Consider the following 26,781-nt stretch of genomic DNA (forward strand, 5'->3'; position numbering starts at 1 on the left):
TCATTTTCTTGCATTTTAAGTTCCCCGCTGAATGCTCTATTGTAGCAGTCTCCGTACCCTGTCCATTATCATTTTGGGTAGATGACATTGCAAAATTCCTGTTATACCCTAACTAGTACCATAGGCGCTCCTACAGCCACAAACCAAGTTTTAGTCCAACACTCCCATTCCTAAGGACCTATGCTATCTTCCAGTGGAGAAAATAACGTTTTACTTTGGGATCCTATATATAACCCTGAAAGCTCTATGCTATACTCACCCAATCTTATTAACTTCAAGAAATAGGCCAAGGGCACCCACTATACTGCAATAGAGTAGACACTCCTTTTACATATAATTTATTTATTTATTTATTTAAAACATTTATATTGCGCAGCTATCACCTTACAGGTATCCTGGCGCTGAAGATAACTCCTAAAATAGATGCACTGGGAGAAGACAGTATGATAGTGAGCAGTTAACATTTAGGAAACAGCCAAGTTTTGACCCGTTTCCTAAAAGGGTCAAAACTTGGCTGTGAAGTTCACTTGTTTGACGGACATCCAAAGGCAAGCTCTTCCAAAGTTTAGCTGCTGCAACCTTGAAAGATCTTCCTCCTGTTCTGACCTTTTTAAATCTTGGTACTTTGACAAGACAGGCCGTAGTAGATCGGAGGGCTCTGGTTGGAATGTACCAGTCAAACATACATGCAGGGGGCCGGGCCCGACTCCATGCAAAGCTTTAAAAACAAGACAAAGAGATTTAAAAGCAATTCGCTGTTTCATAGGGAGCCAGTGAAGGTCGGCCATTGCCGCAGTGGCCGAAGATCTCCTAGGCCAGCCCAGGGCCAGTTTGGCAGCGACTGTTTGAACTCTTTGGAGTCTATCTAGCAGCACGGACGGGGCCTCGAGCAACAGCGCATTGCAATAGTCAAGGCGACTAAGAATGGTACACCTGACTATTAAGGCCCGGGCCTGTGAGGGAAGGAGTGGCAAGATCTTGCGAAAAGAACGAATGAGGGCCGAGCAGGTGGACACTGTTTTCGCAACCTGGGCTTCCATGCTGAGTTTGTTGTCCATCATGACACCCAGATTGCGAACCGTGGTGACCGGCTGTGGCTTTTCTGAGGTTTCAGGGGGCCAAAACTCCACCGGGAACGGGCGGGAAATCCGACTTCCGGCGCAGAACAAAACATCGGTTTTGGAGGCGTTGAACTGTAAGGAAATATTGTGTAGCCAACCAGCCGTGTCTCGCAGACAGGCATGAAACGATTCCAAAGGAATCGATTCCTCACCCTCCCAAGAGAGGATGAGCTGAGTGTTGTCGGCGTCATTAATTACTTTTAGCCTGTGGGATTTTATTAACGTGATCAATGGTTTTAGGTAGACGTTAAATAAAATCGGGCTGATGGACGGGCCTTGAGGCACCCCATGGATCACCGGGGAGAAAGCCAATTGAAACTGGTGGAGGGACACAGCCTGCTTCCTATCCCGCAGGAAGGAGTGAAACCAATGCAGGGCAGTGCCACCCACCCGGCCTCTCTTAGTCTCTCCAGTAGAATCACGTGATTGACCGTATCGAATGCGGCAGACAGGTCCAGCAGGATCAAGGCTACTGCCTGGCCCCTGTCTGCACGCATACGAAGGTCCTCCATGGCAGTAAGTAGAGCTGTTTCGGTGCCATGGGCTGGACGAAAGCCGAATTGTATTTCGTCCAGGAAATGATTCTGCTCCAGATGTTTGGAGAGACACGAGCTCACCCAGCGCTCGGCAATTTTTGCCTGTATTGGTAGCAGGGAGATGGGTCGATAATTCTGTAGACACTCAGGGTTCAGAGAGGGTTTCTTCAACAGTGGCCTAATGAGAGCCTGCTTCCAGGGAGCAGGAACTAAGCCACTGTGCAGGGATTGATTGCAGATCCTGCAGAGAGTGGGAAAGAGTTCCTCTCCGAATGTCTTCCAATTTTTAGGGGGAATGGGGTCAAATAAGCCCGTGTTTGACTGGGCAATCATTTATTAGGGGTTGTTGGGTGTATTTTGAGCTGTGAGTCTATCCTTGTGTTACAACTGCCTCCTCCTCAAAAAGCTTTGGACTGCTTGACCCCAGCCAACACTGAAAGTCAGGTGCTGAAGCAGTACTTGGCTCAGTTGCTAAGAGTCCATAATAGACCTGGCCCCGGGTCATTCGAGTATAATGCCTCAGCAACCACGGTTGAACCCAGTAGCTCCTGCTTGGCCCGTTGTCCCCCGAAAGGAAAGCTGACAATATTCAATTGTATTAGAGAGAAAGTGATGGCCATTGAAAGCCCAGTAGGATTTTAGTTGCACACTGCCGAGTTCACACACTTACAGATCTTATGTGAACCTTAAATTCCATTTATGGATTGCCTACAAAACATCTCGAAGTAAATGAATGAAGGAATATAAATATTCTTATCTGATAGAGACTTGTAGCTGCAGATTTCTTTGAATATACCAGGCGCCAGGGTGGATCCAGAAACATTTGCTGGAGCAATATCCCTTGCGTGCACCCTCGGGTGACCCCGTTCGGCTCTGCGTGACGTGGTCACCATCGGTTATGACGTTGCAGTCACCTATATAGGCGCCACCCAGGTGTGCGAACGTCAGGTCTTTTCTTTCCGTGCCAGTTAAGCACCGACCTGGGAAGAGCTTTCCTTTGTCGCTTTATGATGGGCCCCTTTTTTTTTTTTTACTTTTGTCGACTTTGGAAAAAATTCAAATTAGTGTGAGAGGATGTCTTTCAGGAAGACAAGGTTTAAGCCATGCAGTGGTTGTTACTCCATGATATCGGTTACCGACCCCCACCTCGTCTGTCTCTGGTTTCCCGAGCGTGACCACGATTCGAAGTAGTGCTCGGACTGTCGGGCTATGGCTCCGAAGGCCTTGCGGGAGCAGGCTATGCAGTTCCGAAGGCCCGTCAGTCAACACCATCCAGAGAGAGACTATGCGGAGGTCCCAGTCCTGATCGAAGAAGAGAAGGTCGCGGTACCGCTTCCGGAGCCCCAAGTCCTCTTCGTTCCACTCAAGGTCTTCGGTACGCTCGGGGAAGAGGCACAAGAAAAAGAAGAAATCCAAGCAGACTTCATCTTCACCTCGACTGCTGTGCGTCGACGATCGAGGTAAGGAGCACCAACACGCTAAGTGATGGTTCTGAGGAGCCAGAGCCAGGGTCGACTTTGTGCCTTACTCTCTTTCTGGGAGCCGAAGTGACCCCTGCTCAAATTCAAGGATTTTACAAGGCCATGTGCCACGTCTTTTAGCGCGTCGACCCATCTGGTGAGCCCACGGGCCACACAGGGTCAGAAGTTGCCCTATCGGGTTTGACTCCGTCAGCTCCGGCCACGGTGCCAGTGGGGCCATATGGATCTGATCCTGGATTTGAGTCGACGCCGGTCGAGCCATCGCAACATCCTCCAGCGGCGTACCCAAAGTCTGTGCTGCCTGTGCCCACCAGTGGTGCTAGCCCCATCCTTATCCCTGGCGACACAGAGTCGGAACAGCATCGTTCGATGCTGATTGAACTCAGGGGTTCTATTTTGTCGTCTGAACACTTTGAAGATGTTTGAGGCTCAGGAGAGGAAAGGGAAAGGTCTGTGTACCCATTGGAACACCAGGATGTCTTTGCAGAGCAGATGGACTGGTATAGGGAACTTGGAGAAGCCAGTGGACTGGACATTTCCCCAGATACTGGCATGCCCTCTCCGCCAAATCTCACTGACGTGATCAAGAACTCAGACGGAAATGCTAGAGATCTGCAGTGGTGGTTGACGAACCACAATTGGGTCAACAGCAGACCCCGTTCCCTTCCCCAACCAGGATTCACAGTTGTGACAGATGCGTCACTTCTGGGATTGGGTTGCCATCTGGGAGAGGTGGAGATCAGGGGACACGGAACTCTGGCGGAGTCCGAGCGCCACATCAATTTGCTAGAGCTTCAGGTGATTTGGTTGGCATTGAAGATGTTTCTTCCCTATGTCAAGGGGAAGTTAGTGCAGGTGTTCATGGACAACACCACCGCCATGTGGTGCTGCAACAAACATGACGGGGTGGGGTCGTGGACCCTTTGTCGAGAGGCCCTGTGTCTCTGAACATGGCTGGAACAGCAGGGCATAACCCTGGTGGTTCAACACCTGGCAGGCTCTCTGAACGCTAGGGCGGACAAACTCAGCTGTCCATACCTGGCGGATCACGAATGGCGTCTCCATTCGGAGGTGTCGCGAGGTCTCTTTCAGCAGTGCTGAGGTCCTTGGTTAGAACTGTTTGCCTCCGAAGAGAATGCGCAGTGTCAGCAATACTGCTCGATGTAGTTTCCAAGTCAGCTATCTCTTGGCAATGCCTTTCGTCGCTAGTTGAGCTCAGGCCTGCTGTACGCCTCTCCGCCCATACCACTCCAACCCAGGTTTCTGAAGATCAGCAGCAAACGGGTTTAAGTCATTCCTATTTCTCTGGACTGGGCGAGGAGAGTCTGGTATCCAGAGCTTCTGAAAATGAGCATCGATCCTCCGATCAGGCTGTCGCTTCGGGAGGATCTTCTGTCACAGCAGCAGGGGAGGGTCCTCCACCTGAACCGGCCATCTCTGCTCCTCCATGCCTGGAGATTAAGTGGCAGCAGTTGAACGTTTTGACCTTCCTTCTGAGGTAGCCAGGCGGCCCTCCACTAAGACAGTATACACTTGCCGGTGGTAGAAATTTGTATTATATTGTACAGAAAGGTCTATTGACCTTCTTTCTGCTTCTCTTTTCACTGTTCTTCTATTCACTCTAAACCTTGCCCAGCAGGGCTCTGCTTTGGGAAATCTCAAGGGTAATCTTTCTGCTCTATCTGCTTTTTTGCAGCTCTCAGACCAACCCTCTCTTTTTAGGTCACCGATTGTAAATAGATTTTTGAAGGGGCTGGCTTACTTGTTTCTGCCCACATTCTTTGCTATGCCGCAGCTGGACCTTAATTTGGTCCTCACTTATCTTATGTGTGCTCCCTTCGAGCCTTTATATAACTGTCCCCTTCCGGCTGTTTACCATCAAGCCAGCCTTTCTAGTGGCGATAACATCTGCCCGGAGGGTGAGTGAGTTGCAGGTGCTATCTTATACGCCTCCCTACATGATGTATTTTCCAGACAACATGGTGATTCGCACCCGTTCTTCATTTTTGCCAAAGGTTGTGAACCAATTCCATCTAGGTCAATCCATCACGCTACCCACCTTCATTGCTTCCATGCATCCCTCTAAGGAAGAGGAGTGTCTCCACAGTCTGGACACAAAAAGAGCGTTGTCGTTCCACCTTGACCACACTAAAGAGTTCCGGGTGGACGACCAACTCTGTGTGGGGTACATGGGAGCTAAGAAGGGATGGGTAGTGCTGGGTCTTTCTCTGCATTAAGATCTGCTATGCCCTGGTACGAAGCAGCCCCCGAGGAATTAAGGGCCCATTCAAGCAGAGGAAAGGCTGTGACCAAGGCCTTGGTTCGGGGTGTCCCAGTCTTAGACATCTGTCAGGGAGCAACTTAGGCCTCTTTGCACACGTTTGCCAAGCACTGCTGCTGGACAGTCAGGTACGCAGGGATGGGTATATTGCCCCTTGGGTCCTTCAGACCGTACTAGTGTAAGGTATTGGTCGGCAACCGACCGCCAGGATGGTATGGCTTAGGTATCGACTTTAAAGGTAAGCTATCTGCAGCTAGAAGTCTCTAGCAGATGAGCAAGTTACTTACCTTCGGTAACACATTATCTGGTAGAGACTCGAACTGCAGATTCCTTACAGCCCCACCCATGCCTTCCTGCTTTGCGGACTGATTGTGCTAGGGCTACTCTCCCCTTTTCAGGGCCCTAGTTTTGCACATGACTGTCAGTTACTTTGTGGCTCTGCGCTTCTGGCATGGAAAAAACGAAAAGTACTAACTTCCGCACGCCTGGATGGCGCCTATATAGGTGACTGCGATGTCATAACCGACGCCGCAAATGTCACGCGGACCCAAAGGGAGCCACCCGACGGTGAGCGCAATGGGTATTGTTCGAGTAAATGTTTCCGGATCCGGCCTGACGCCTGGAAATTCAAAGGTAAGGAATCTTCAGCTAAATAGAGTCTGTACCAAATAATACGTTACCGAAGGTAAGAAGCTTGTTCTGTTGAATTGTTAACAAAAAACATGTTAATATGCTCGCAAATGCAGTAGTAAAAAAACGTATTATGTGATTTGGCCTGGACCAACACATCGTAAGCTGAAAACAGGGTCGGCTCCTGCTATAGCGGAGGTGCATCACCGCCTCCTGCCAGCAGCAGCTACTGCAAAACTGTTGAAATAAAACAATATTAATACATGTTTATTATCATTTTATTTTTCTCCTACCTTGTAGTCTTGGAGATGGTGCCACGGGATGACAGGCACTGAGGAGGAGTGGTGGGCACTGCCTTCAGCGCGCATGACGGTTTGGACAAACCGTCATGCGCACTGAAGCTGTCTCCAACCTGAGCTACGTTGCTGCGTTGGAGACAGTAGGCACAGGCTCACAGTCTCCCTGTGAGCACAAATCGAGGGCACACAGGCCAATCCTGATGCTGCTGTCATGCTGTTAGAGCAGCATCAAGTTTGCCGCAGGACAGCATGGTAGCCTGTGCCTGCATGCAGTGGAACCAAAAGAGCGGCGATGCAGCTGGATACAGGAAAGTTTCCTTTTTTTTCAAACTTCATTTTTTGTTTTAGAAAAACGTGTGTTGCGAGGACCCCAATTCTTTCGGTTTCATACTTTTTATATTTCCTTAGCCCTTATAGTAAACTGTCACCTTTGCAAAGAAAAGGAAAAGAGACTGGTTTTACTCACCCATTACTGAGTTATGCTCATAACAGTTAGTTGTGCTTAAAATCCGACAGATCAGTCAGAGAATCTCTTTGTCTTGCAGGTTTACTGATCCACTAACTATTAACCTCTAAACTTGGATTCCGGAGTAGCATGCTACTCACTGCAAAGCGCTTCAACGCCTCGGCATTGAAGCTCTTGCCTGCACACACGTTGGTATTTTATAATGATTAGACTTTATTATGTGCTAGTCTTCATAAAATCACGTGAGTATGAATTATTATCACAAAAAAGAATACCCCAGATAGTAAAAAGTAAGATACAAATAATACTGAGACAGAAATAAGAGTGACATTTTAACACACATATCTAAAGTAATAGTCCAATAACCCTAGTTGCCATGCAGCATTGTATTAGTATTTTTTTTATTTGCGGAGTCAGTAAAAATTCTTCATACCTGTAAGCCAGAAAGCCTCAAATTGATTCCCCGTTTGACAACATATCTACTGGCATCTGGTCGTCTTTCTGCCCCGCCCCAATTGCTAGGGAGTTTTACATCTATATATTCCCATAATAAGTCTGTGAAGCAATTGGGGGCTAATGCACTCCAAAACTGCAAATGCAAAGTAGAATTGGAAAAAAACTTCTTGATCCAGAGCAGCAGATCTTGTTGCATTTTATAACTCCACCAGCTCTTAACTTACAAGATCAACCTGCAGAGGTTTCTTGCAACTGCGGCAAACACACAGTAGAAGTTGGAAAAATCCCTTTCTCGTGTAAGTGATATGAACATAAAAATATGTAGCAGTTTTGTACAAACACTGGAAGCTTGCACAACATGAAGCAGAAAGCCTTACCTTAATAGAGGCTTAAATTCTAGCCTGAACGCCATTATGCTATGTCAAGTCAAGTCAAGTCAAAAACATTTGTATCGCGCACATATCACATCCAAAGAGTCTCATGGCGCTTGCAGACGGCTCTGACGAGAAAAGGGACAGGCCTAGTTAGCAAAAAGCCATCTATGTGAACCTAATGCGCTGTTCCATCCAGTACACACTCATGGACTGTGCTAGCATACATCAAGGCCTCTACTGCATATTAACATTATCACATAAAGCAGAATTGCTTACACTCCGCAATCAACTGTATTTTGGTGGATGTTTAACCAGGAATATTTCTTCACCGTGAGCTAGTATAAACGTGACAACTACGCCCAATTCACGGTTGTGTAAGAAGCCATAGCTGGAGCCCCGTCGGTAGACGGGAAACGTCTTGCACTGAATGCCCTTCTACATGAACTGTCACCTTACTTTTCAGGTGCTGCATGATCTTTCACCTTACTTTTCAGGTGTAGCAAGGTGCTAACTGGCATATTAGTCTGGTCTGTGGAGAGAACAGCCACATTCCCAGATACATCATTCAGCTTTTTTAAAGCAACAACTTTACCTAATGGAGAACATGCTTGGTTCCGATTTTAGATCATCCATCTGTTTGCAGTTTTTCTGCGACTGCGTTTAGTCTCGCTAAAATGATGTAGCAGGAGCAATGCACCGATGATTTTTGCTCTTTACCCTGGGCCAAGATATTAGATTTTCCTACTGTTTGTGTCGATTATTACCATACAATTGGCCCTAGTTTGCTACAGTTCAGCCTGCACTTTATTCTGTGGGATTGCTATGAAAGTCTTGTTATCATTACATTTATGTTTTGCCAATATGTCATTATTGCTGGAAGTAGTTATTGCTGGGGCAGCTGAGTCCCAGCTGAAACTTACATCCTTTGGTGTGTCATCATTTGTCCCTCCCAAGCTTGTTTCTCTTCTGTAAGACCCAGAGGAGCCGTGATGCCTGTTTTGCCTACAAAATCTTTGGATGGCAAGTTAAACAAAGAGCATTTTCTTTATAGCTTATTTTTTACTTCCTCGTTGTCACTAAAAAAAACTAAGTTGGTAGTGGAAAAGGAGGTTAAATTAGCCTCAAAAGTATCTGTGGAAGGCGAAAAGTGTATTGGGATCGTTAAATGATTTGACGTGCTTGAGAATCTCCTTTTCGGTGAGTCAGCACTAATAATATATACACTATGGCATTACTCTTCCCTATCCTGACCTACAGCATTCATACTTTCCAACTCATCTTTTTATTCCTTGCGGGTAAGGGAGGGAAATCTATTTTAATACTGCTAAGTTGTGTGTTAATGTGTACTACAACTATATACTTGTGCATGTGGAATATCTTGACACTTTATTTGTGACTGCTTTTCTTGATTAGGGGTAACTGTGGATGGGGGAATGGATGTTATAGTTTTATTGTACTAATTTTAGTAGACTTAAGATATGTATGAAATATACAGTAGTTGGAATATTGTTGAATGTTTGTGGGTGCATGTTATATGAGATATATTTATATCACTTTTAATCTGTAAATTATAGTTAAATGGGTATTTCTCCTTTTAACCTATATTTTAATCTATTTACTATAATTATCTGTGTGCCTTTTTAATGCAAATTACTGTATTTGTAGTGCATGTGATTTATGATCTGTATGTCTCCGTTTGAGTGGAGATAGCGAGCGTACACGAACTCTGCATCATTTCCGGGTTGGGGAGGACCTACTTGGCTGGCAGTCTAGTTGCTACCTGACTCTATTTAAACTCATGGCTGCCCCGACGGGCAGCGAACGCATGCAGTGGGCACGCCACAGGCAAGCCTATCTGTAGCCGTCCGCGCACATCCGTCGTCAGGGCCAGAACTCCTGCATCTTTCAGGTTAGACATTGAGTATAGGCAGAAACACACTTATTCGGTCTATGGAGCTCCTTGAAGTTAGACGCTTATTCAATACTCATTGTATCAAAAGCCACAATGGCTTGCCTGGGGCCTTGTCTAATATGGAGAGAACTTTCTCTTGCAGACATGCCAATTTCAAAGTATGGAGCTGTGGCAGAAGTCCACGGCTCAACTCACCTCTGATCAAGTGGCTAGGATTTATACCCTAGATACTTCCCCTCCCTCCTTCGAATTTCCTGCCTACCAGACCCGCTCAGGTGTAGAAATGTTTTTTGAGCAATGTTAGATCTCTGCCTAAGCATGCCACTGAAGTCTGGGTTTTACTTACCTCAGAAAAAGTGACCTCTGGTTTCTTAGCGAGATGTGGCTCAACCCAAGCTCTCCCCCTCCATTACTGTGGCACTCCCTGAGCTTTACCGCTTCCAAAAGTTGGATAGAGAGCATAATGTTGGCGGAGGTATATGTTAAATGTTATGTTAAATGACACTTATTGAGCGCACTAACACCCGAGGGTTTCTTGGCGCTTACTGGAAGGACAACTGAGGTGAGAGCAAGGAGAGTTTATCCTGACAGAGTGAAAAGAAAAGTTTTGAGGGATTTCCTGAACTGAAGAAGAGAATTGCTGGATTTAATGGCCAGAGGAAAGGAGTTCCAAAGTTTGGGGGCCGACGAGGCAAATCGACGACCTCCAAACTTATTAAGTTTGAATTTAGGAGTGACGACCAAATGAAGGGAAGCTGAACGGAGGGAGCGTGCAGGTTGATACAAGGTGACCAGAGATTTTATAAACGCGGGGCAGGGACAGTGAAGGGATTTGAATACCATGCAGCCCATCTTGAAGGCAGCTCTCTCCTTCACTGGCAACCAATGAAGCTCGCGGAGCAAACGCTTCGCGGATTGCCACCTAGGGATCTTAAATATCAGGCGGGCTGCCTGGTTCTGTACAACCTGAAGACGATGTAGGAGAGCTCGTGGAAGTGCATGGTAGAGGGAGTTAGAAAAGTCCTCTTATATTGTCAGACCACTCCCTAAGTGATTTCCAAATCCGTGGGCCCAAGGCGAGGCCTGCACCCTCCAATGCTCCCAACAGTGTCATAAGACGGTGGCACAACATTACACCTGACACCTTTATGAATACATTTTCGGTAAATATAAATTGGGAATCAAGGAATATTGTCTATTGTTTAACTGACTGCCATACTACAGTAAAATCAGCTATAGATAGCTTGGCCCCACTGAAACTGCAATTTAATACTGTCCAATGCCCACATGCAGCCTGGTTTTCTCAGGAACTGCGTAAGGAGAAATCCTTTGCAAAAAATTGGCGAGGCGTAGGCGTCACTCCCATGACCAGAATGATAAGGAAATCGATAAGACCTCTATAGCTCTTTATAATAAGAACTTAAAAAATGCCCGCTGAGCTCATATTGCCTCAAAACATAACCAGACAGGGAATGCTCCTAAAGAATAATAATAAATCCTCAAATCTTTTATTAACCCGAAGGCTTGTAACAATGAGAACAGCTGGCACCCTCTATTTGTTCAATGCTTAATCTCTCTATGAGGGACGGCCAGCTTCCACCAGAGTGGAAGGCCGCACAAATAATCCCCACCCGAAAGAAGGCTAATGCCCCAGTAGCAGACCTATCTAACTACTGCCCGATCTCTCCTTTGCCTCGTCTGAGTAAACTTTTAGAACAATACATCAACAAACTACTCTCAGAATTTATTAATCCACTGGATGCCTTTATCCCTCATAGTCTGGATTCAGACCAATGTACAGCACGAGTCATTGATTGCTGTCACAGACAATATGAGACACTCCCTTGACAACAGCCAGGCATTTCTGTTGGTGCTTCTGGATCTGTCGGCAGCTTTCAACCCAGGAGACTTAAAGAAATCGGGATTTGTGGACAAGCCTTTACAACGCAGTTTTTACACCACAACATCCCTTACAATGCATACAATTACATTGCATGCCATTACAACACCTTTTTAAAGTGTTGGATAGTATACAGGTGAAAATTACTATTCTAACTCCAGGGAGTTCAACAGTAGGGTAAGTGCTGGGGTAAAAATTACTATTCTAACTCCAGGGGCTGCAACAGTAGGGTAAGTGTTGGATAGTGTAGGGGTACTATGCATTGTAATGGTATGCGTTGTAATGACATGCAATGTAATGCCTGCATTGTAGTGACATGCGTTGTAAAGGATGTTGCGATATAATGACTGCCTGGTCAATGTAGTGCGATGTGATGACTGTGTTGTAAAGGTTGTTTCTCGTTTCCTAACGCATTGGCCACAGACCATCAATCTTGGTTCCTTCTGCTCTCGAACTATGGAGCTTTACAAATGAGTGCCTCAGGGATCTTGCCTCAGTCCCTACTTATTCAATATCTATGTGGCTCCTCTGTCGAAACCACTCAGAAAACTTGGCTTTACCCAGAGTTCATATGCAGATGACACCCAGCTCTTACTATTGTTTAATAAAAACTCTGAATACTCAGGCCTCTTTCTCAGAAAGTATGACAGCAATTGCTGCGTTGATGACGGATAAAGTTCGCCAGTTAAATACTGGAAACTGAGATCAGGCTCTTTAGCGACACTTCTTTGCTTTAGTCTCCTGAGTGGTGGCTGCCTGAGCTAGGTGTTGCCCCTGTCCCTAAGACAGTGTTCAAGAACTTAGACATCCGTCTGGACCAGAAACTTACGATGAAAGATCAGGTGGCAGCCACTGTAGGTTCATGCTTCCATATGTTAAGCCTACTGCGCAAAGTAATTACTTTTGTTCCTCTCACTGGTGCTTTAAACACTTGTTCAGACACGTGATAAGCCGCCTAGATTACTGTAATGTCCTCCTGATTGCGGCAAGTGATTCCTCACTAAACAGACTTTAGGTATTTCAAATAACCGCAGCCTGTCTCCTTAAGAACTTACCAGCCAGAACAGCCTCCCTCCCCCTCTTACAACATCTGTATTGTCTACCTATACGTAAGAGGGTTAGGTTTAAGATATGTTGCATTGTGGACAATGCTTTGAACTGTAAAGTACCTGGTTACCTAGCTGAAAAACTCATCCAATATCAGCCAAATAGATCAATTTGATCAGCAGAAAAATCTCTGCTCCTCATTCCCCGTTTTAATAAATCTCGCATGGGTGGGAAAGCTTTCTTCTACTTAGCCCCCTACTGCTGAAATCAACTTCCGATTCATCTTCGTAAATGCTCAGAATATCTTTCATTTAGAAAACTTCTTAAGACTAAGCTCTTCTGAGTTGTCCTCACCTGGTCTGACAGCTGTACCTCCTACAGCGCGGAGATACCCCTTAGGGGGCGATTTGGGTGCTTTATAAGTAAATGAAATAAATATTATATGCCTGTCAATATTGCACTTGGTTGTATTTAATTAAACTCATAAAAATTATTTGAACTAACTTATTTTGCTAACACTGGATTATCAAATATTGAGATGAATATAAATTCCCAACAGACAGTGTGGTATGCCCACTTAGTCCACAATGCATGTTTCTCTGTTATGCCACAATCACTCCACAGCTGCCGTGTTCTGGGTTTTAATCTACTGACTGTCCAGCTACAGCCATTTACAGATTGAATGGAGAGGACAGTTAATATGTAAAGACTGCCCATTGTCAGCACTTCACTTTCCTCATGGGCCTTTAGGATATACATGAGCGAGCTTAAATATGTGGGGGGCATACAAAGGAAAGTTCAGATTAAGCAGCAAAAAGTTCACCTCCAAAGGTAAAGTGCACTAATGTGTAATAAAAACAGAGATGCCACACCTGTGGTGTTTCTATGTTAAAACTACTGGCTAACTAATGAGAGCACTCACTGTGCAAATAGCTCCACCAACTTTCAACTCTTCGTTGCCACATGGAAGTGCAAGAGCAGACTTTCATGCTGTGGGTACAAAGGGAGTACAAAGCTGCAAGTTCAGTTTAAGAAAACCTTTCACAAAGGTAATTTTTATTTGTACGTAATAAAATAGAGATGTTTCTCCTGTGATGTGAAGTTTTTAAACAGCTTAATGTCCATTTTGTGCTATGGTTTATACATACTAATGTCAATATGTTTCCAAACCTTGTATCCGCTTAGCGTAATCTCCCTGGCACGTGTCTGATTTTAAAGGTTATCTCCTAAAGACACTATGTTTTGGACAGAGATTTTCATTTTTTCAGCTCATTTGTCTTTTATTGCACTCGAAAAGGCTAATCCTTTGCCAATCAGCCACGCTTCGCGTTTCTGTAGTTTTACTAAAACCGAGTCATCTAACTTTCTATCATGTTCCAAACAGACACTTTCCCAAAATTTGAAAGCATATTCGAGAAGATAAGATCAAGTAAAGAGTTAGGATGACTCTATAAGAGAATGTCTTGTTGACACAAAATCACCCTTTCACATCCTGCCTTCAGGTCCTTCAGCTGAAAAGAATTCACAGACTTGCTAATAGAATAATGCCTTGGTTTGTTGAGTAAGCTTCTTTATTCTCCAAACTGCCAGGAGGCAAACCCTCACTCAACTAGCAAAAAGGTACATTAATGGCATTTGACAAGTACATCCATAGTGTCAGAATCTGGAAGACCTTATACTGCCAATCCTTTGTGCTGTGTGTGTGCACATTATTTCCTAAATACGAACTGTAAACGGGTTAGCATATGTTACATATGATACGTATAGAAAATAGCCAAAATTCCCTTGGGCGCATGCAATTTTTTAAATTATGTTTTTTATCTGACGTCACAAAGTGGTGTACCTGTAATAAGTGACAATACATTTCTTTTACAGGAAAAGAGCAGCCAATGGTTACCAAAGAGCAGTTCCTCTGGGCATTACAGGTGGCTGCAGGGGCTGAGCAATCCTGGCGAAATGGAACGGCTGTTGACCTGCGCAATGAGGCCGTGGATGTGGCGATAATCAAGACTGAAATACTATAATGTGGGCTTAGTAGGATTATATGATGGATTCCCAAATTATGCTGCACATGATTTTATCATGTGATGTATCACAGGATTACGGAGTACTATTTTATATTAAATATTTGTTTTCCACTTCGATTCATCCAAGGAGGTAAAGATGCTTCTTTCAACCAATGTACGTTTAACATCCTATTTATGTATGTATATATATATATATATTTCATGTTCCCTTGGCTTCCATAAATTGAGGCATGTTCATGGCTTCATTTATTCCATTAATTATATATTTGTGGCAGGTCAGTGCATCTGATTTATTTCAGACAAATCCCTTTTATTTCCCTCCCTTGGATTTATGAATACCAAGGGAATGGTAATTTCAGAGGGACAGCATAACGGGATTAGGAATTTTAGGGAAATATGTGGAAATCCGATTCATAGTATGGACTTTGGTAATGAGAACCTAAGAAGTTCCTTTACCGCTATTGTAGGTCAAATAAATTATTTGTGGTTAAAGGTTCTACTTGTTTGAGCCTATTGCAATATGCAAATGTAATGCAAAATGACTTTGTTCAGTCTTATGACCGGATAGAAATTTGCTGTGTATCTCGTGCTTTGAGCTGAATCTAGAGGTGCAATCAATGATAGGAGCTCATGGTGCACACTGCACTTGTTTCAGTTTATAATCTTGTAGTGAAATTCATAGCCCTAGAGATGAAACTGTCTTCACAAAAAATGTCTCTGTCTTTACTATCCACAATTGATAAAACATTCTATTAAAGTTTGTTCTCCATTGTTAAGAAAAGGCACACGTATAACATTCAGTATGCATGGTTGTATGACGATTAATTGCAAACCGAATGAGTCAGTTGAGCTAGTTTGTGGTTTTAACTGTGCGGCATCAAAAACAGGTTCTTTTCCATCGAACGAGTGCAAATTATGTCAAATTACAAACAAGATATTTCTGCCATCTGGAATGTAATGTCGGATTTGCCTGTTTTTTCTTTGCATAGACAATCATTTTAAGGCAAACTCAATAATAGATGTCAGCCAGCCACTCAAAATGGAAGTAAGAGAAGCCCTTTTCATTAATACCTCACAAAATGGCAGGAGTATTGCTGTTAAAAACCAGCAGTTTGCACTGTATGTTTTTAACTATATTCAGCTCGCATTACACAGAATTAACTAGTCTTATTTTGAAAGAGTCTAGTGTACCAGAAAAGTTTACAGTGCGTGAAGACCTAATTTTCATTGTAATTTAAAATGATCAAAAAGATATGTTTAACAAAGGTTTCTCTGCCATGGTGCAGTCTGGCTTCTTAAATCCTCCTTCCTTAACCTCCTAACCGGACGTTTTTGTACCACAGGGGATACTTACTGCCTTTCATTATTATTATTAACTAATCAGTGGTTACAGCAAGAAATAATCCTCCTGCAGGAGAGTATCTAACACTAAACATGTAGTACATACAACACAAGTTGTAAACATTAAAATCTTAATGTATTAACTTGTAGTAGAACCTTTTTCGCATTCCATTCAGCAGAAGATCTGTGATTGGTGAAAAGTCGGTGATCCTTTCAAAAAAAGTAATACCTATGTTTAAGGAGCTAACTTGCTACATATAGCACTTAAGTAATAGAGAGACCAAAGTATTGCACTGAAATTCTCATGATATTGCTTATCATGCCCAATTTAGCATAACTAAATTGTGGATTGTGTACCTTGTAGAAGTTAATAAAACAAACAATGTACTGCGTGTTTCACAAAATCTTAAATACCTATGTATGTCAGCTTAGACCAGTAGCCCTCTGGCAATACTCCCGAATATGTGCAATCTACAAATGCATGTGTTCACTTAAATCTGTATAGCAAAACTAATATGCTATTTCTAACCTCCATTTACTGATTTCGAAATATATGTCGCACATTCCTCTAGACCAGCCCTGTGCCTACTACATAGGTAAAATTCTTTTCAGCTCATTCTCCTGAAGATAGTTTCCTACTGCTAGCCTTCCCCCACCGGAGAATTTGTGGTGAATATACACAAAATATATATAGAGAGAGGAAGAGATAAAGCAAACACCACTTTTCTGTGGGCTCTATTTCAGATAAACACTTTGTTGGTCAGAGTCTGTAATGCATTCAGAGTTAATGTTGTTTACTGCAAAGACCATATTGCTCATATCGCATGGAGGAAGTGGGATCTGATTCCCAACTGCAACCTGCCACCTTTTGCATTGGCTGTCTTTATGTCCTTTAGTTTGATTGTAGACATCCTACAAAGCCAAGATAGTGCTGCATGCAAGTGTATACATATGTTCTCCGAAACGGTTTTTATACCTCTGTGGAGGTAAAATGTTTGTATGAAAAGGCCTTCAGATTTTAGAATTGATTCCAATTTTACACTTACAAGTACAATTTCTACATTTAAAAGTGGTGTTCCTTCTACCCAGTGTTCTTCCAAGACTTCTGTGCTCCAGGCTATTTCATAAATTCTACTTTACATTCCTATTCCTGAGGCCTTTTCCATGAAATAGTGATTTGAAGAACCTAACTCCAAAAGAGCATTCGAACGCGCTCTGAAATGTTTGAAAGTAAAATGTATTTCTCAATATAAAATACAATTATAATAAACAGTTTTATTTATGCTTTGTACCTTTTTTAATTTAAGCACAAGGGAAAAAGTAAATGTTATTCTCCTTTTTGAAAGTCGCCTTGTTACACAGTGGGACTTCTTTTTATGAGGTGAAAGATTATGTTGCTACTTTACCTGATTCTGTGCCTCATCACAACAGGAAGTCTGCCTCAGGTAAATGAGAAGTCCTTTCTTTTTAACTAGTTTCTGCCATCAGGAAATTTTGAGCTTCTAGGTAAGTACTGTTTAGCCTTCACAAGTATTGAAAAAAATGGCATGGAAAGGTTAACTGTGGCAACTGGTCACTACAAAAGTCTTTCAGTTGATTCTCCCCTTAAAACGTTTGCTATTTTCATCCTAATCCACATACTGGAAATAGGGAGTTCATCAACAAGTGATTTGATCATGAATCGTGCAGGCTGTAGTACATGAAAGCAGAGTGACCAACCGTTCAAGCCTTAGCAATCTCCCAACTATTTATCTATGTCGTACCTGCTACAGGGTTTATGGTGGTGATGTTGGAGATTTGAATACTTGTCCACTGAAAATAGTATGACACTGGTAATTCATATTCAAATCACATAGTCTACTTAATGACAATCACTTAAACTGGGCATAGTGATTTTTGGCGGCAAAGCAGTTTCATTAATTTTGGAGCTTGGTTCAAATTTACTTAAAAGTGCCTTTTTTCCAAACTGACAAGGCTGGTTATTTATACCTTTGTACTTCTGTATTAATGCCATAAATGTTTTGTAAATTTAACATATATATTTTCAACTGTTTCAACATTAACAGATATGCTAATATTCAAACTATTTTTTCTTCCGGAAATGTGTCTTTTTAATGTATGGTAACCAACAAATCGAAATGAAATAAATAGTAATGTTTATGGACTTGTAGGTGAACACAATCTTTTGTGGCATTTGTTTAAAAATGAGTGAATCTGTCACATTCTTGGTTTTCAGAAAGAAATTACTGTAAAATGTTTTCATATTTCTGTTCTTTTAATTGAATATTGATAAACCGTATGACACCAAAGGGCGCTTCTCAATAAAGGACAGCTAATATTTTTCTGTTTGGTTTGTAACTCGTCATTGATTTGCTTTCAGCTCTTGGTTTAAAATGTTAAATTCCTCTTATGTGAATGCATAGCATAAATAGTGATTAGCGGTTGTGCGTGAAAAGGCATTAATGATCAAGGGTATATTTTAATGTGGGAGTGGCCTTAAACCAATTACAAAATTTCAACAAAAAAGGAAAGCAATTATAGTGGAAGATGACAACACTGGCTTTGAAAAGATGCCTTTGATGTAAATCTTGTGGGATATAAGTTTCTTCAAAGGTATTACATTAGGATACATTCTGCCCCACCTCCAGCCTACTAACTAATAAACTATTTCTAATGGTACGCCTTCATATATATTCATCAACATGAACCTTGATCTAAGGCTGCTGACTGCATCCAGAAATGTTCAACTACGTCAACTTGCCATCACCAGCTAGTGTTGTCTCTGGCTCGACCTTGAATCTTGTTGTGGTCATTCCACAGTGTGATAAAGCAGGTCCACAAAGGCATCAAAGGTGCCATCTGTTCTCCAATATTGGATCATTTATAGATTCTCATTATTGAATCATTCCCGTCATTGAGCAGTAGAAATAGTGAGCATTACAGTTGTGGAACTTGTGGAAAAAAGAGGTTCCATTCTGATGATGCCTACAAGGAGTGTATAAATCGCCTTCATCCAATAAATAAGGCAAGGATCTGTAACATTTGAAGAACTTTTTTCGCCAAATTTCTCAGACAGACACGCACAACTATAATCCCTTCAAGTGTCAAATCTGATGTACATTCTTTTCTTTGGAAAGGTCAGCAGGAAAAATCTCATAAAAAGAACACTTTTACCCTGAGTGGCCTTTAAAAGTAACATCTGAGGGATAATCTTCAGCCTCTGAAGAACCACCTAAAAGGGTATGCACAGGCATTACGCTGGATATAGAATGTTTTTTGAGCAGTTCACTTGCGTGCCAGCAGGTGGCGTCATTCGGCTCCGCTTGGTGTCGTCTGCACTGGAAATGACATGCGTGGAGCCTATATAGCCACCACAACCAGAGTGCTGACCTCAGTTCCTTCCATGCCGCACCATCAGCATGGATCCAGATTGAGCTCCCCCTTGACATATAGTCAATCCACTATTTGTTTGCATCCACACTATATCATAAATTGGACACATCTGCAAATATTTGGAAACAGTTACAGTATATTTCAAAGAATTAGTACATATTATGTTTTATCCCTGTACAGATATACTATATGTATACTGTAAAATGCTGCATAGAAACAATTTTTTTAAATAGTTTTTTTTTTTTTTTTTTTTAAATATATCTTTTATTCGGTGCAAAGGAGAAAAAAAAATACAAGCATATGTCATACAGAATCTCAATGTATGAAGAGTCAATAGTCAAAGAAATGCATACATAGATCATGGATTAGATCGCAAAGTAAATCACAACATTTCGCTGAGAAAGTCAACGTTCAAACAGTGCGTGATCATGCTGTCTCAGTTATTGTATCCTGCCAATCAAGCAGCTTCAATAAAAGCGTAACGGGAAAGGGGTATCAAACTTGGGGTCGTGCGTTGTGCGGTGCAACAGTTGGTGGGGTCTGCTGTAGGGAGGGGGCGAGGAGAGAGGGGGGAGGGCTCGGCAGTAGTGCTTCAGCAGATTCGTGTCTGTTCTTGCATGTTCGGGAGCTATGCTGGCGATGCAGGAGGGTGGCAGCAATCCTGGCGTGTCAGCGGGGCCGGGGGGGGGGGAGGAAGAGGGGGTGTCTAGGGGTCAGGTGTGTGGGCGTTATGTCCGTTGTCTGCGGCGCCCGGAGTATGTTGGTCATCGCTATGTCCCCCATCTGGGGGTGTCTGTCTCTCAGGAGTCTCCGGTGCCTGAGGTCCATTGTGGAAGGAGCGGATCATATCGTCCCAGAGCGCCGCTATGGGGTACTTGCGCAATCCCGCCGTCTCCTCATTATGTAATGATATGCTTTCCGCTTTCGCCCAGTTATCTAGCGAAGCGCGCCAGTGTTCCGCCGCTGGTGGTGCCGCCCGCTTCCAATGCTTTGTGATGAGTCTTTTGGCCGTGATGAGGCCAAGATCCCAGAAGCGGGAAGGTACCCTGTTTAGTTTGGTCCTATGGAAGAGGCCCAGTAGGCACGCCTCCCACGAGAATGGGATCGGCATCGCCGTGCATCGCTTCAGTAGCGTTAGTATCGAGTGCCAGTATGCCTGAAGCTGGGGACATTGCCACAGCATGTGGAGGAGATCTGCTCCCTCCGTGTCACATCTCGGGCATTTGGCTCCCGTGCCCGGGAAATACGAGTTTATCTTGTCCGGGGATAGATATGCGCGGTGTAGGACATAAAATTGGATCTGTTTGAAGCGTGCATTACGGGGAATGTTGCGGGGGCCCGAGAGTATCACCGCCCACTCCTTGTCCGTCCATGCCTTCCCTCTGTCCACCGCCCATTTGTCTCGGAGGGGTTGCAATGTGTTTTGAGTGTGCGAGAGTAGCGCCTGTGTCAGCCAGTGTACCACATGCGTCCCGTTGCCCATCACGTGCATGCACTGCACTAGCTGGTGTGTGGGCGGTTCGTCAGCGATGTTCCCCCATTTCTGCGTGAGTGTCCGCAGTATTGAGGCATGTTGCAGGAATTGTCCCGTGGGCAGTCCCGTGTCAGCAGTCAGTGCCTCGAAGGAAAGTAAAGCGCCATCCGCGTACAAATCTGTCATTGTTTCTATGCCTGCGCGTGTCCACTGTACCAGTGCCGCCTCTGTCACGACTGACGTGGCCTTGGGGGTACCCAGGAGTGGCAACGCTGGCGCGTATGGTATGGTGGTTCTAGTGAGGCGTAAGCATCTGTCGTAACATTTCGTGGCCACAGCTACATGTAGTTGTGAGTGTTTCCTAGGGCTCGTCAGTGGGTGGAATAGGGTATGTATCTGCAGTGGGAAAAGGATGTCTGTGGCCGTAGCCGTGTCCTCGAGGTTCCTGCCTGAAATCCAGGCTACCGCCCATTGCACCTGTGCTGCTAAATAATAGAGCTCTAGGTTCGGGACCGCTGCGCCGCCTTCAGTGACCGGGTTGTAGAGTTTCGTCAGTGCTACTCTTGGCCTGCCTGTGTTCCAGATCAGATCTCTGAGCATGGACTCCAGCTCCCTGAATATGCGGACAGGGATATAGAGTGGGAGGTTGGCAAAGTAATACAGGAGCCTGGGGAGTATTATCATTTTCGTCAAGGTTACCCTGCTTGGCACATTGATGGGAAGGGTTTTCCAGAAGGCGACCTGTGTTCGAACAGACGTTATGGCCCGTGTCAGGTTGCCGTCCAGAATGTCTGGGGGCGTCCTATATATATGGATGCACAGGTACTTAAACGTGGTCTGGTACCATGGCAGTCGTTCATTATTGATGTGGAGTACCGGGTCCGGAGCGTCGGGGGTGAACGAATATGCCCCCGACTTGGCCCAGTTAACTTTGAGGCCTGACATCAGTTCGAACGTGCGGAATATGTCCGACAGTTCCGGCGGCACATTGTCAAGGTCTTTGATATACAAGAGTAAGTCGTCTGCATATAGTGACACGACATGCGTGCCGTCTGCTAGCGGGATGCCCCATCGTGCTCCGCTGGCGCGCAGCCGTTCAGCCAGTGGTTCGATCGCCAGGGAAAATAGTAATGGGGAAAGTGGGCAACCTTGTCTGGTGCCTCTTCTGACATTTATGGACTCTGAGATCAGTTTCCCAGTGCGTACTCTCACCTCAGGCTTCCCATATAGCAGGCCCACCAGTTCTATAAAGTCATCACCCAGGTCAAACTTGCGTAGCACTGCCGATAAATAGGGCCATTCGACAGAGTCGAACGCCTTCTCCAGGTCCAGCACCAGGCAACCCGATCTTGGCCACGTCTGGGCTGCGTATTCCTGCACCCGGAACAGCCTCCGAATATTCTGGGAGGTGCATCTCGTTGGGACAAACCCGTTCTGGTCCTTGTGCACCAGGGCCGGTACCAGGGCCGCTAGTCTACGAGCCAGTGCTGATGCCAGGATTTTGTAGTCCGTGTTGAGCAGGGCTAACGGCCTATATGACCCAAGGAGTGTCCCTTCCCTGTTTGGTTTGAGAAGCGATACCAGTATTGCTTCGTTCATGGATGCTGGTAAGGATGAGTCGTCTAGAGCTGCCGAATATGTTCTGAGCAGTTCGGGAATGAGGATGTCAGAATATGCTTTGTAGTATTCTGCAGGCAGTCCGTCCGGGCCAGGGGTCTTCCCGTTAGAGAGGGCAAATATGCCCTCACGTAATTCCTCCGTTACCAACGGCGCTCCGAGTTCATCTCGTTGGTTGTCAGTCGGGGCGGGAAGTGTGAGTTCCTCTAGGTATGCCTGGATGTCTGGTTGCGGATTGCCCATTTGTGACTGGTATAGTGCCTTGTAATGTGCCACGAAGGCTGCATGTATGCCCGCCTGGGTGTATACCACGGTGTCTGCGGTAGGGCTTATGGCCGTTACTGGGGCGGAGCGGTCTTCTCGCCTAATCAGCCAGGCCAATAATTTGCCCGGCTTGTCGCCGTAGCGGTGTGTGCGTGCCGAGTGTGCAGTGAAATTGACTTGTTTTAGTCTGCCTATCAGTCTGTCGTGTTCCGTCCTAGCCTCAAGCAGCTCTGTATCGTCCCCTCCCGCCGCCTCTTGTTCTTTTTGCAGCAAATCCCTTTCTAGCCGTTTCAGGTCTGCTTCCAGCTGTCGGCGGGTGTGTGCTTGGGTGCCGAGGCATAGCCCTCTCAGGACCACTTTGAACGCGTCCCACTCTAGCTGGGGTGTGGAGGCAGTGTTGTTGTTATCTTCGAAGTGCTGTGCTGTTTGTGCCCCTATCGAGGTTCTGAATGTGCCGTCAAGCAAGAGGTCTGGTTGTAGTCGCCAGGTGGGGATTGGCGGTCTCGGCTGTTCCCAGGCGAGTGTCATGAGGTGTGGATTATGGTCCGAATGCGTGCGGCCCATGTATTGCGTGTCTCTTATCGCCGGCAGTAGGTCTCTAGATACCATGTACCTATCTAGGCGTACATGCAGGTTGTGTGCCCCTGAGTGGAAGGAGTAGGCCCTGGCGTCTGGGTTGTGGCTGCGCCATGCGTCTTGTAGGTCCCATTGCACGGACCAATCTAGGAGGGCTCGCGCTGCGTGATGAGCTGGGGAATTAGGGAGTGGAGGACGGGAGCGGTCTAGGGAAGGGTCCAGCGTGCAGTTATAGTCCCCGCCCAGTACCCACTGTATGCCATGCCATGGCGCCAGGGTGATGGACAGTTGTGTTAAGAAATCCTGTATCCCTGTGTTGGGTGCATATATCGAGGCTAGTACTATCGGGTTCCCGTCTATCTTGCCCCTGGCCGCTACATGTCTCCCCCCGGGGTCCACCAAGGTGTCCTGCATTATCCATGGGGTGCCCGGGCGTATCCATACCAGCGCCCCCTTAGCGTAGGAAGAGTGGTGTGTGGCATATAGGTGGCCACGCCATCTGCGGCGTAAGGTGGTGACTTCCTTTGCACAGAGGTGCGTCTCTTGTAAGAGAGCAATATGTACGTTGTGGCGTTTGAGGTATGAGAATATTTGATACCGTCTGGACGGTGTGTGCATCCCTCTCACATTCCATGTGCATATATTGATCACAGATATTGCATTGTATTGTCGGTCTCCCCAGGGCGGCCCTCCCGTCCCACCCCCCGCCCGCCCGCTGTTCGTAAGGTATATTGATTGGCCCGCACGCCATTGCAGTATTGTGAAGGGGGAAAACAGGTAGGTAACTTGGCCAATAGAACAGTTAGCCAATGAACATCGCAAACATGCGAAATACCAAAAGGTCGGTGGGCAAACGTGTTCCCGTCCATGCTCTCAAGGAGAGTAACAAAGTTTAGTTCAGTTCTGGGGGCGGCCGTGCAGTGCTAGCAGTAGCAGCTGGTTAAGTGTTTGTAGAATCATCGTATAGGGGTTGCTCCCCTTCCCGGGGGGTGTGTGGAGGCCCAAGTCAGCCTCAACTTAAAAGTTATAAGTGCAAAACCAACAGTTAATGCCATACATTACGTGTCTTGATTAACGTGCAGCAGGATGACTGGCCACAGGAGTGGGGGGCCGGCCGCTCAGCGTCCGTTGGGTCATCACCAGGGCAAATCGTAGCTCCCAGCTTTCCAGGGGTCTCGTCGGGTCAGGTGTGTTCAGTCTGGGTCCGCGATCTCCTCGCATATGGCCCTTCGAGTGCTCTTGTGGGAGTCTTGGTGGATACGTTCTGGGGGGCAGTTAGCCGATGTATTCCGATGTTTGGGGGGTGACATCCGGTCCAGGATCTGTCACAGGAGAGTCCGACATTCCGTAAATCGCTTCGTCGTCGCTTGGGAGGTCTTGTGTGCCGCTGCCAGTTGGTTCGCTGGGCACTGGGGAGTGGCTGAGTTCCCGCACAAGCCGGAGGGCTTCTTGCTTTTCTTGCTGCGTAGCGTCAGCAGGGGGAGTCATCTTCCGTGGCTCGTTCGTACGCTCCTGCGTCCGCTGCTTCGGGCGGCGTCGTCTCCTATTCCCGCCAGATTGGCGTCCATTTGTGCGGGCTGCCGTGGTCCTGGGGGCTGTGTTTGTGCCACTGTCCAGCCATGCTTCCACTTCATCCGGGTCTGTAAAGAAATGGGTTTTCTCTCCGGCTATCACTCTGAGTTTCGCGGGGAATAGTAAGGAGTACTGTAGGCCCTGCTGGCGCAGGCGTTTCTTCGCCGCTAGAAAGGATTGTCTCTGCCTCTGTACTTGTATGGTATAGTCCGGGAAGAACATTACTTTGGTGTTTTCGATTCTCACCTCTTCAAGTTTGCGCGTTTCTCTCAGTATGGAGTCCCGGTCTCTGTAATTCAGGATACGGAGGAGCATGGGTCTTGGGTTGGAGTCTGTTGCCAGGGGTGTGGTCGGAACTCTGTGGGCGCGCTCCACCACGAATTGAGGCGAGAGCGAGCCCTCAGGCAGGATGGATGTCAGCCATTTTTCCATGTGTTCCTCCGGCTTTCTCCCTTCCCATTTCTCCGGAACGCCGACCAGGCGTACATTATTCCTCCGCGCCCTGCCTTCTGCGTCTTCGGCCCGGTCTTCTAGGAACTCCACTCGGTTCAGCAAGTCTTGTATGTGGGTATGTGTCTGACTGGCTTGGGGTTGGAGCTCTTTCACGGTTCCCTCCAGCGTCAAGGTGCGGTCAGCAAGCTTTTTGTGGTCTGCGCGGAGATGCGTGAGGTCAATGGCTACACTGTCGATCTTAGTGGCCAGGGAGGTGCGTGTGAGTTGAATTGATTCTTCCAGTCGCTCCATGGCTGCTAGCATGGTGTCGAGTTTCGCTGCCGTTTGGTCCTGGTCCGCGGTTTTGCCGGCCTTGTTCATTTCGCCTTTAGACCTCGCGCCCCCAGTGCCGGTCCGCGCCCTGGTCCCGCCAGACATCGGCGTCCGATGGGGAGTCCGCTTTCCTTGTCCCGGCTTGGTCCTGTCCAGCCTGGCCAGTGGCGGGTGGGTGGTTGAGGGTCGTCGGCCGCCGGTGGGGACTCGGCAACTGGTGTCGGTAGGCTCTGCTTGTGTGGTGATTGCGTGGCACTCGTTCACTCCTGGGAGGGTAGACAGTTGTTGGGCGCCTCGCTCCTCGGTGCAGCGTGGTATGTCTGGGCGTCGCCGGGTGTACGGCGCGGTTCCACGTTGTGCCCCCTGTGAGTCACGAGCTTGTTTGTGGCAAGGGGCTCAGGTTCTGTGTGGATCCATGTGGGCTGTGTGCTGCGCCGGCGTGGTGACTGGCTCCGCTTTTGTGTGGCAGCCGCTCGGCGTCCAGCCTCACTCGTGGCGCAGGCAGTGCAGGTCTACGTTCCCTCAGGCCGGGTTCAGCGCACCAGGGCGTCGCTATTCCCACAGTGTGTGCCCGGGGTAGCGCCGGTAGGTTGCAGGCCGTACTGCGTTGTGGAGCCAGGACTCTATGTGTGCCCGTGGGTGCTGCCGGCGACCGGGGTCCCGTGTGTCGTGCGCCGTGGTTCGCGCGGCCACCGGTGGGTGCCGAGTTGCGTGTCCCAACCTCCGCTGACCTTCAGCTCCCCAGGTGTCCGAGGCCCAGCCGCTCACCTCTCCGCACCGCTGTGTGTTTGGGTCTGTGTAGCTCCCGTCGCAGGGGTGACGCGTCCAGGCCTAGCGGCCACTGCCAGTTCCAGGGCACTCCCGCCAATCCGCCCTAGTATGTGCGTGAGGTGTCCGGCCGTGTCAGTGCGGTCGCCTCACCTCAGTGCCTCTCCGTCGTAGGGGGTGGGCGGCCTCCGGTGCGTCGGTGTGTGGTCCGCTGGTAATTGGTGTCGGCCCCGTTTTCGGGCCTACCGCGTCTGCCGGATCCCCGGCGTTTCCTGGGTCCGCGCCCGGGCTGGTGGCAACGTTCGCGGCCGCGGGCGGCCGGCACCTCCCGGTGCGGTTTCACAAGTCCGATCCGCGCCAAAATTGGACAGGCGCCGCGTCGGATCTAGCGGGGCACTCGCCGGTGGTTTTCGGCAGTCTTAGGGCAGAATTGTCCCGGATAACAGCGCCGGGAAGGGGAACTCGGCACGGAGCTCTACTC

The 26,781-nt window shown here is 46.7% G+C and overlaps 1 protein-coding gene across 1 annotated transcript in view; it reads left to right on the forward strand.

The window, feature by feature from the left end:
* The window catches only part of LOC147710960 (uncharacterized), a 217,021-nt gene extending 198,804 nt beyond the window's left edge, over positions 1-18,217 (forward strand). Inside the window, exon 10 of the mRNA XM_086921746.1 lies at positions 14,379-18,217. Coding sequence (XP_086777872.1) covers positions 14,379-14,527 — 149 coding nt within the window. The 3' untranslated portion in view covers positions 14,528-18,217. The remainder of the gene's footprint in view (positions 1-14,378) is intronic.
* The last annotated feature ends 8,564 nt before the right edge of the window (positions 18,218-26,781 follow it).

Source organism: Lissotriton vulgaris, chromosome 5 (genome assembly GCF_964263255.1).
Source record: "Lissotriton vulgaris chromosome 5, aLisVul1.2, whole genome shotgun sequence".
NCBI lineage: Eukaryota > Metazoa > Chordata > Amphibia > Caudata > Salamandridae > Lissotriton > Lissotriton vulgaris.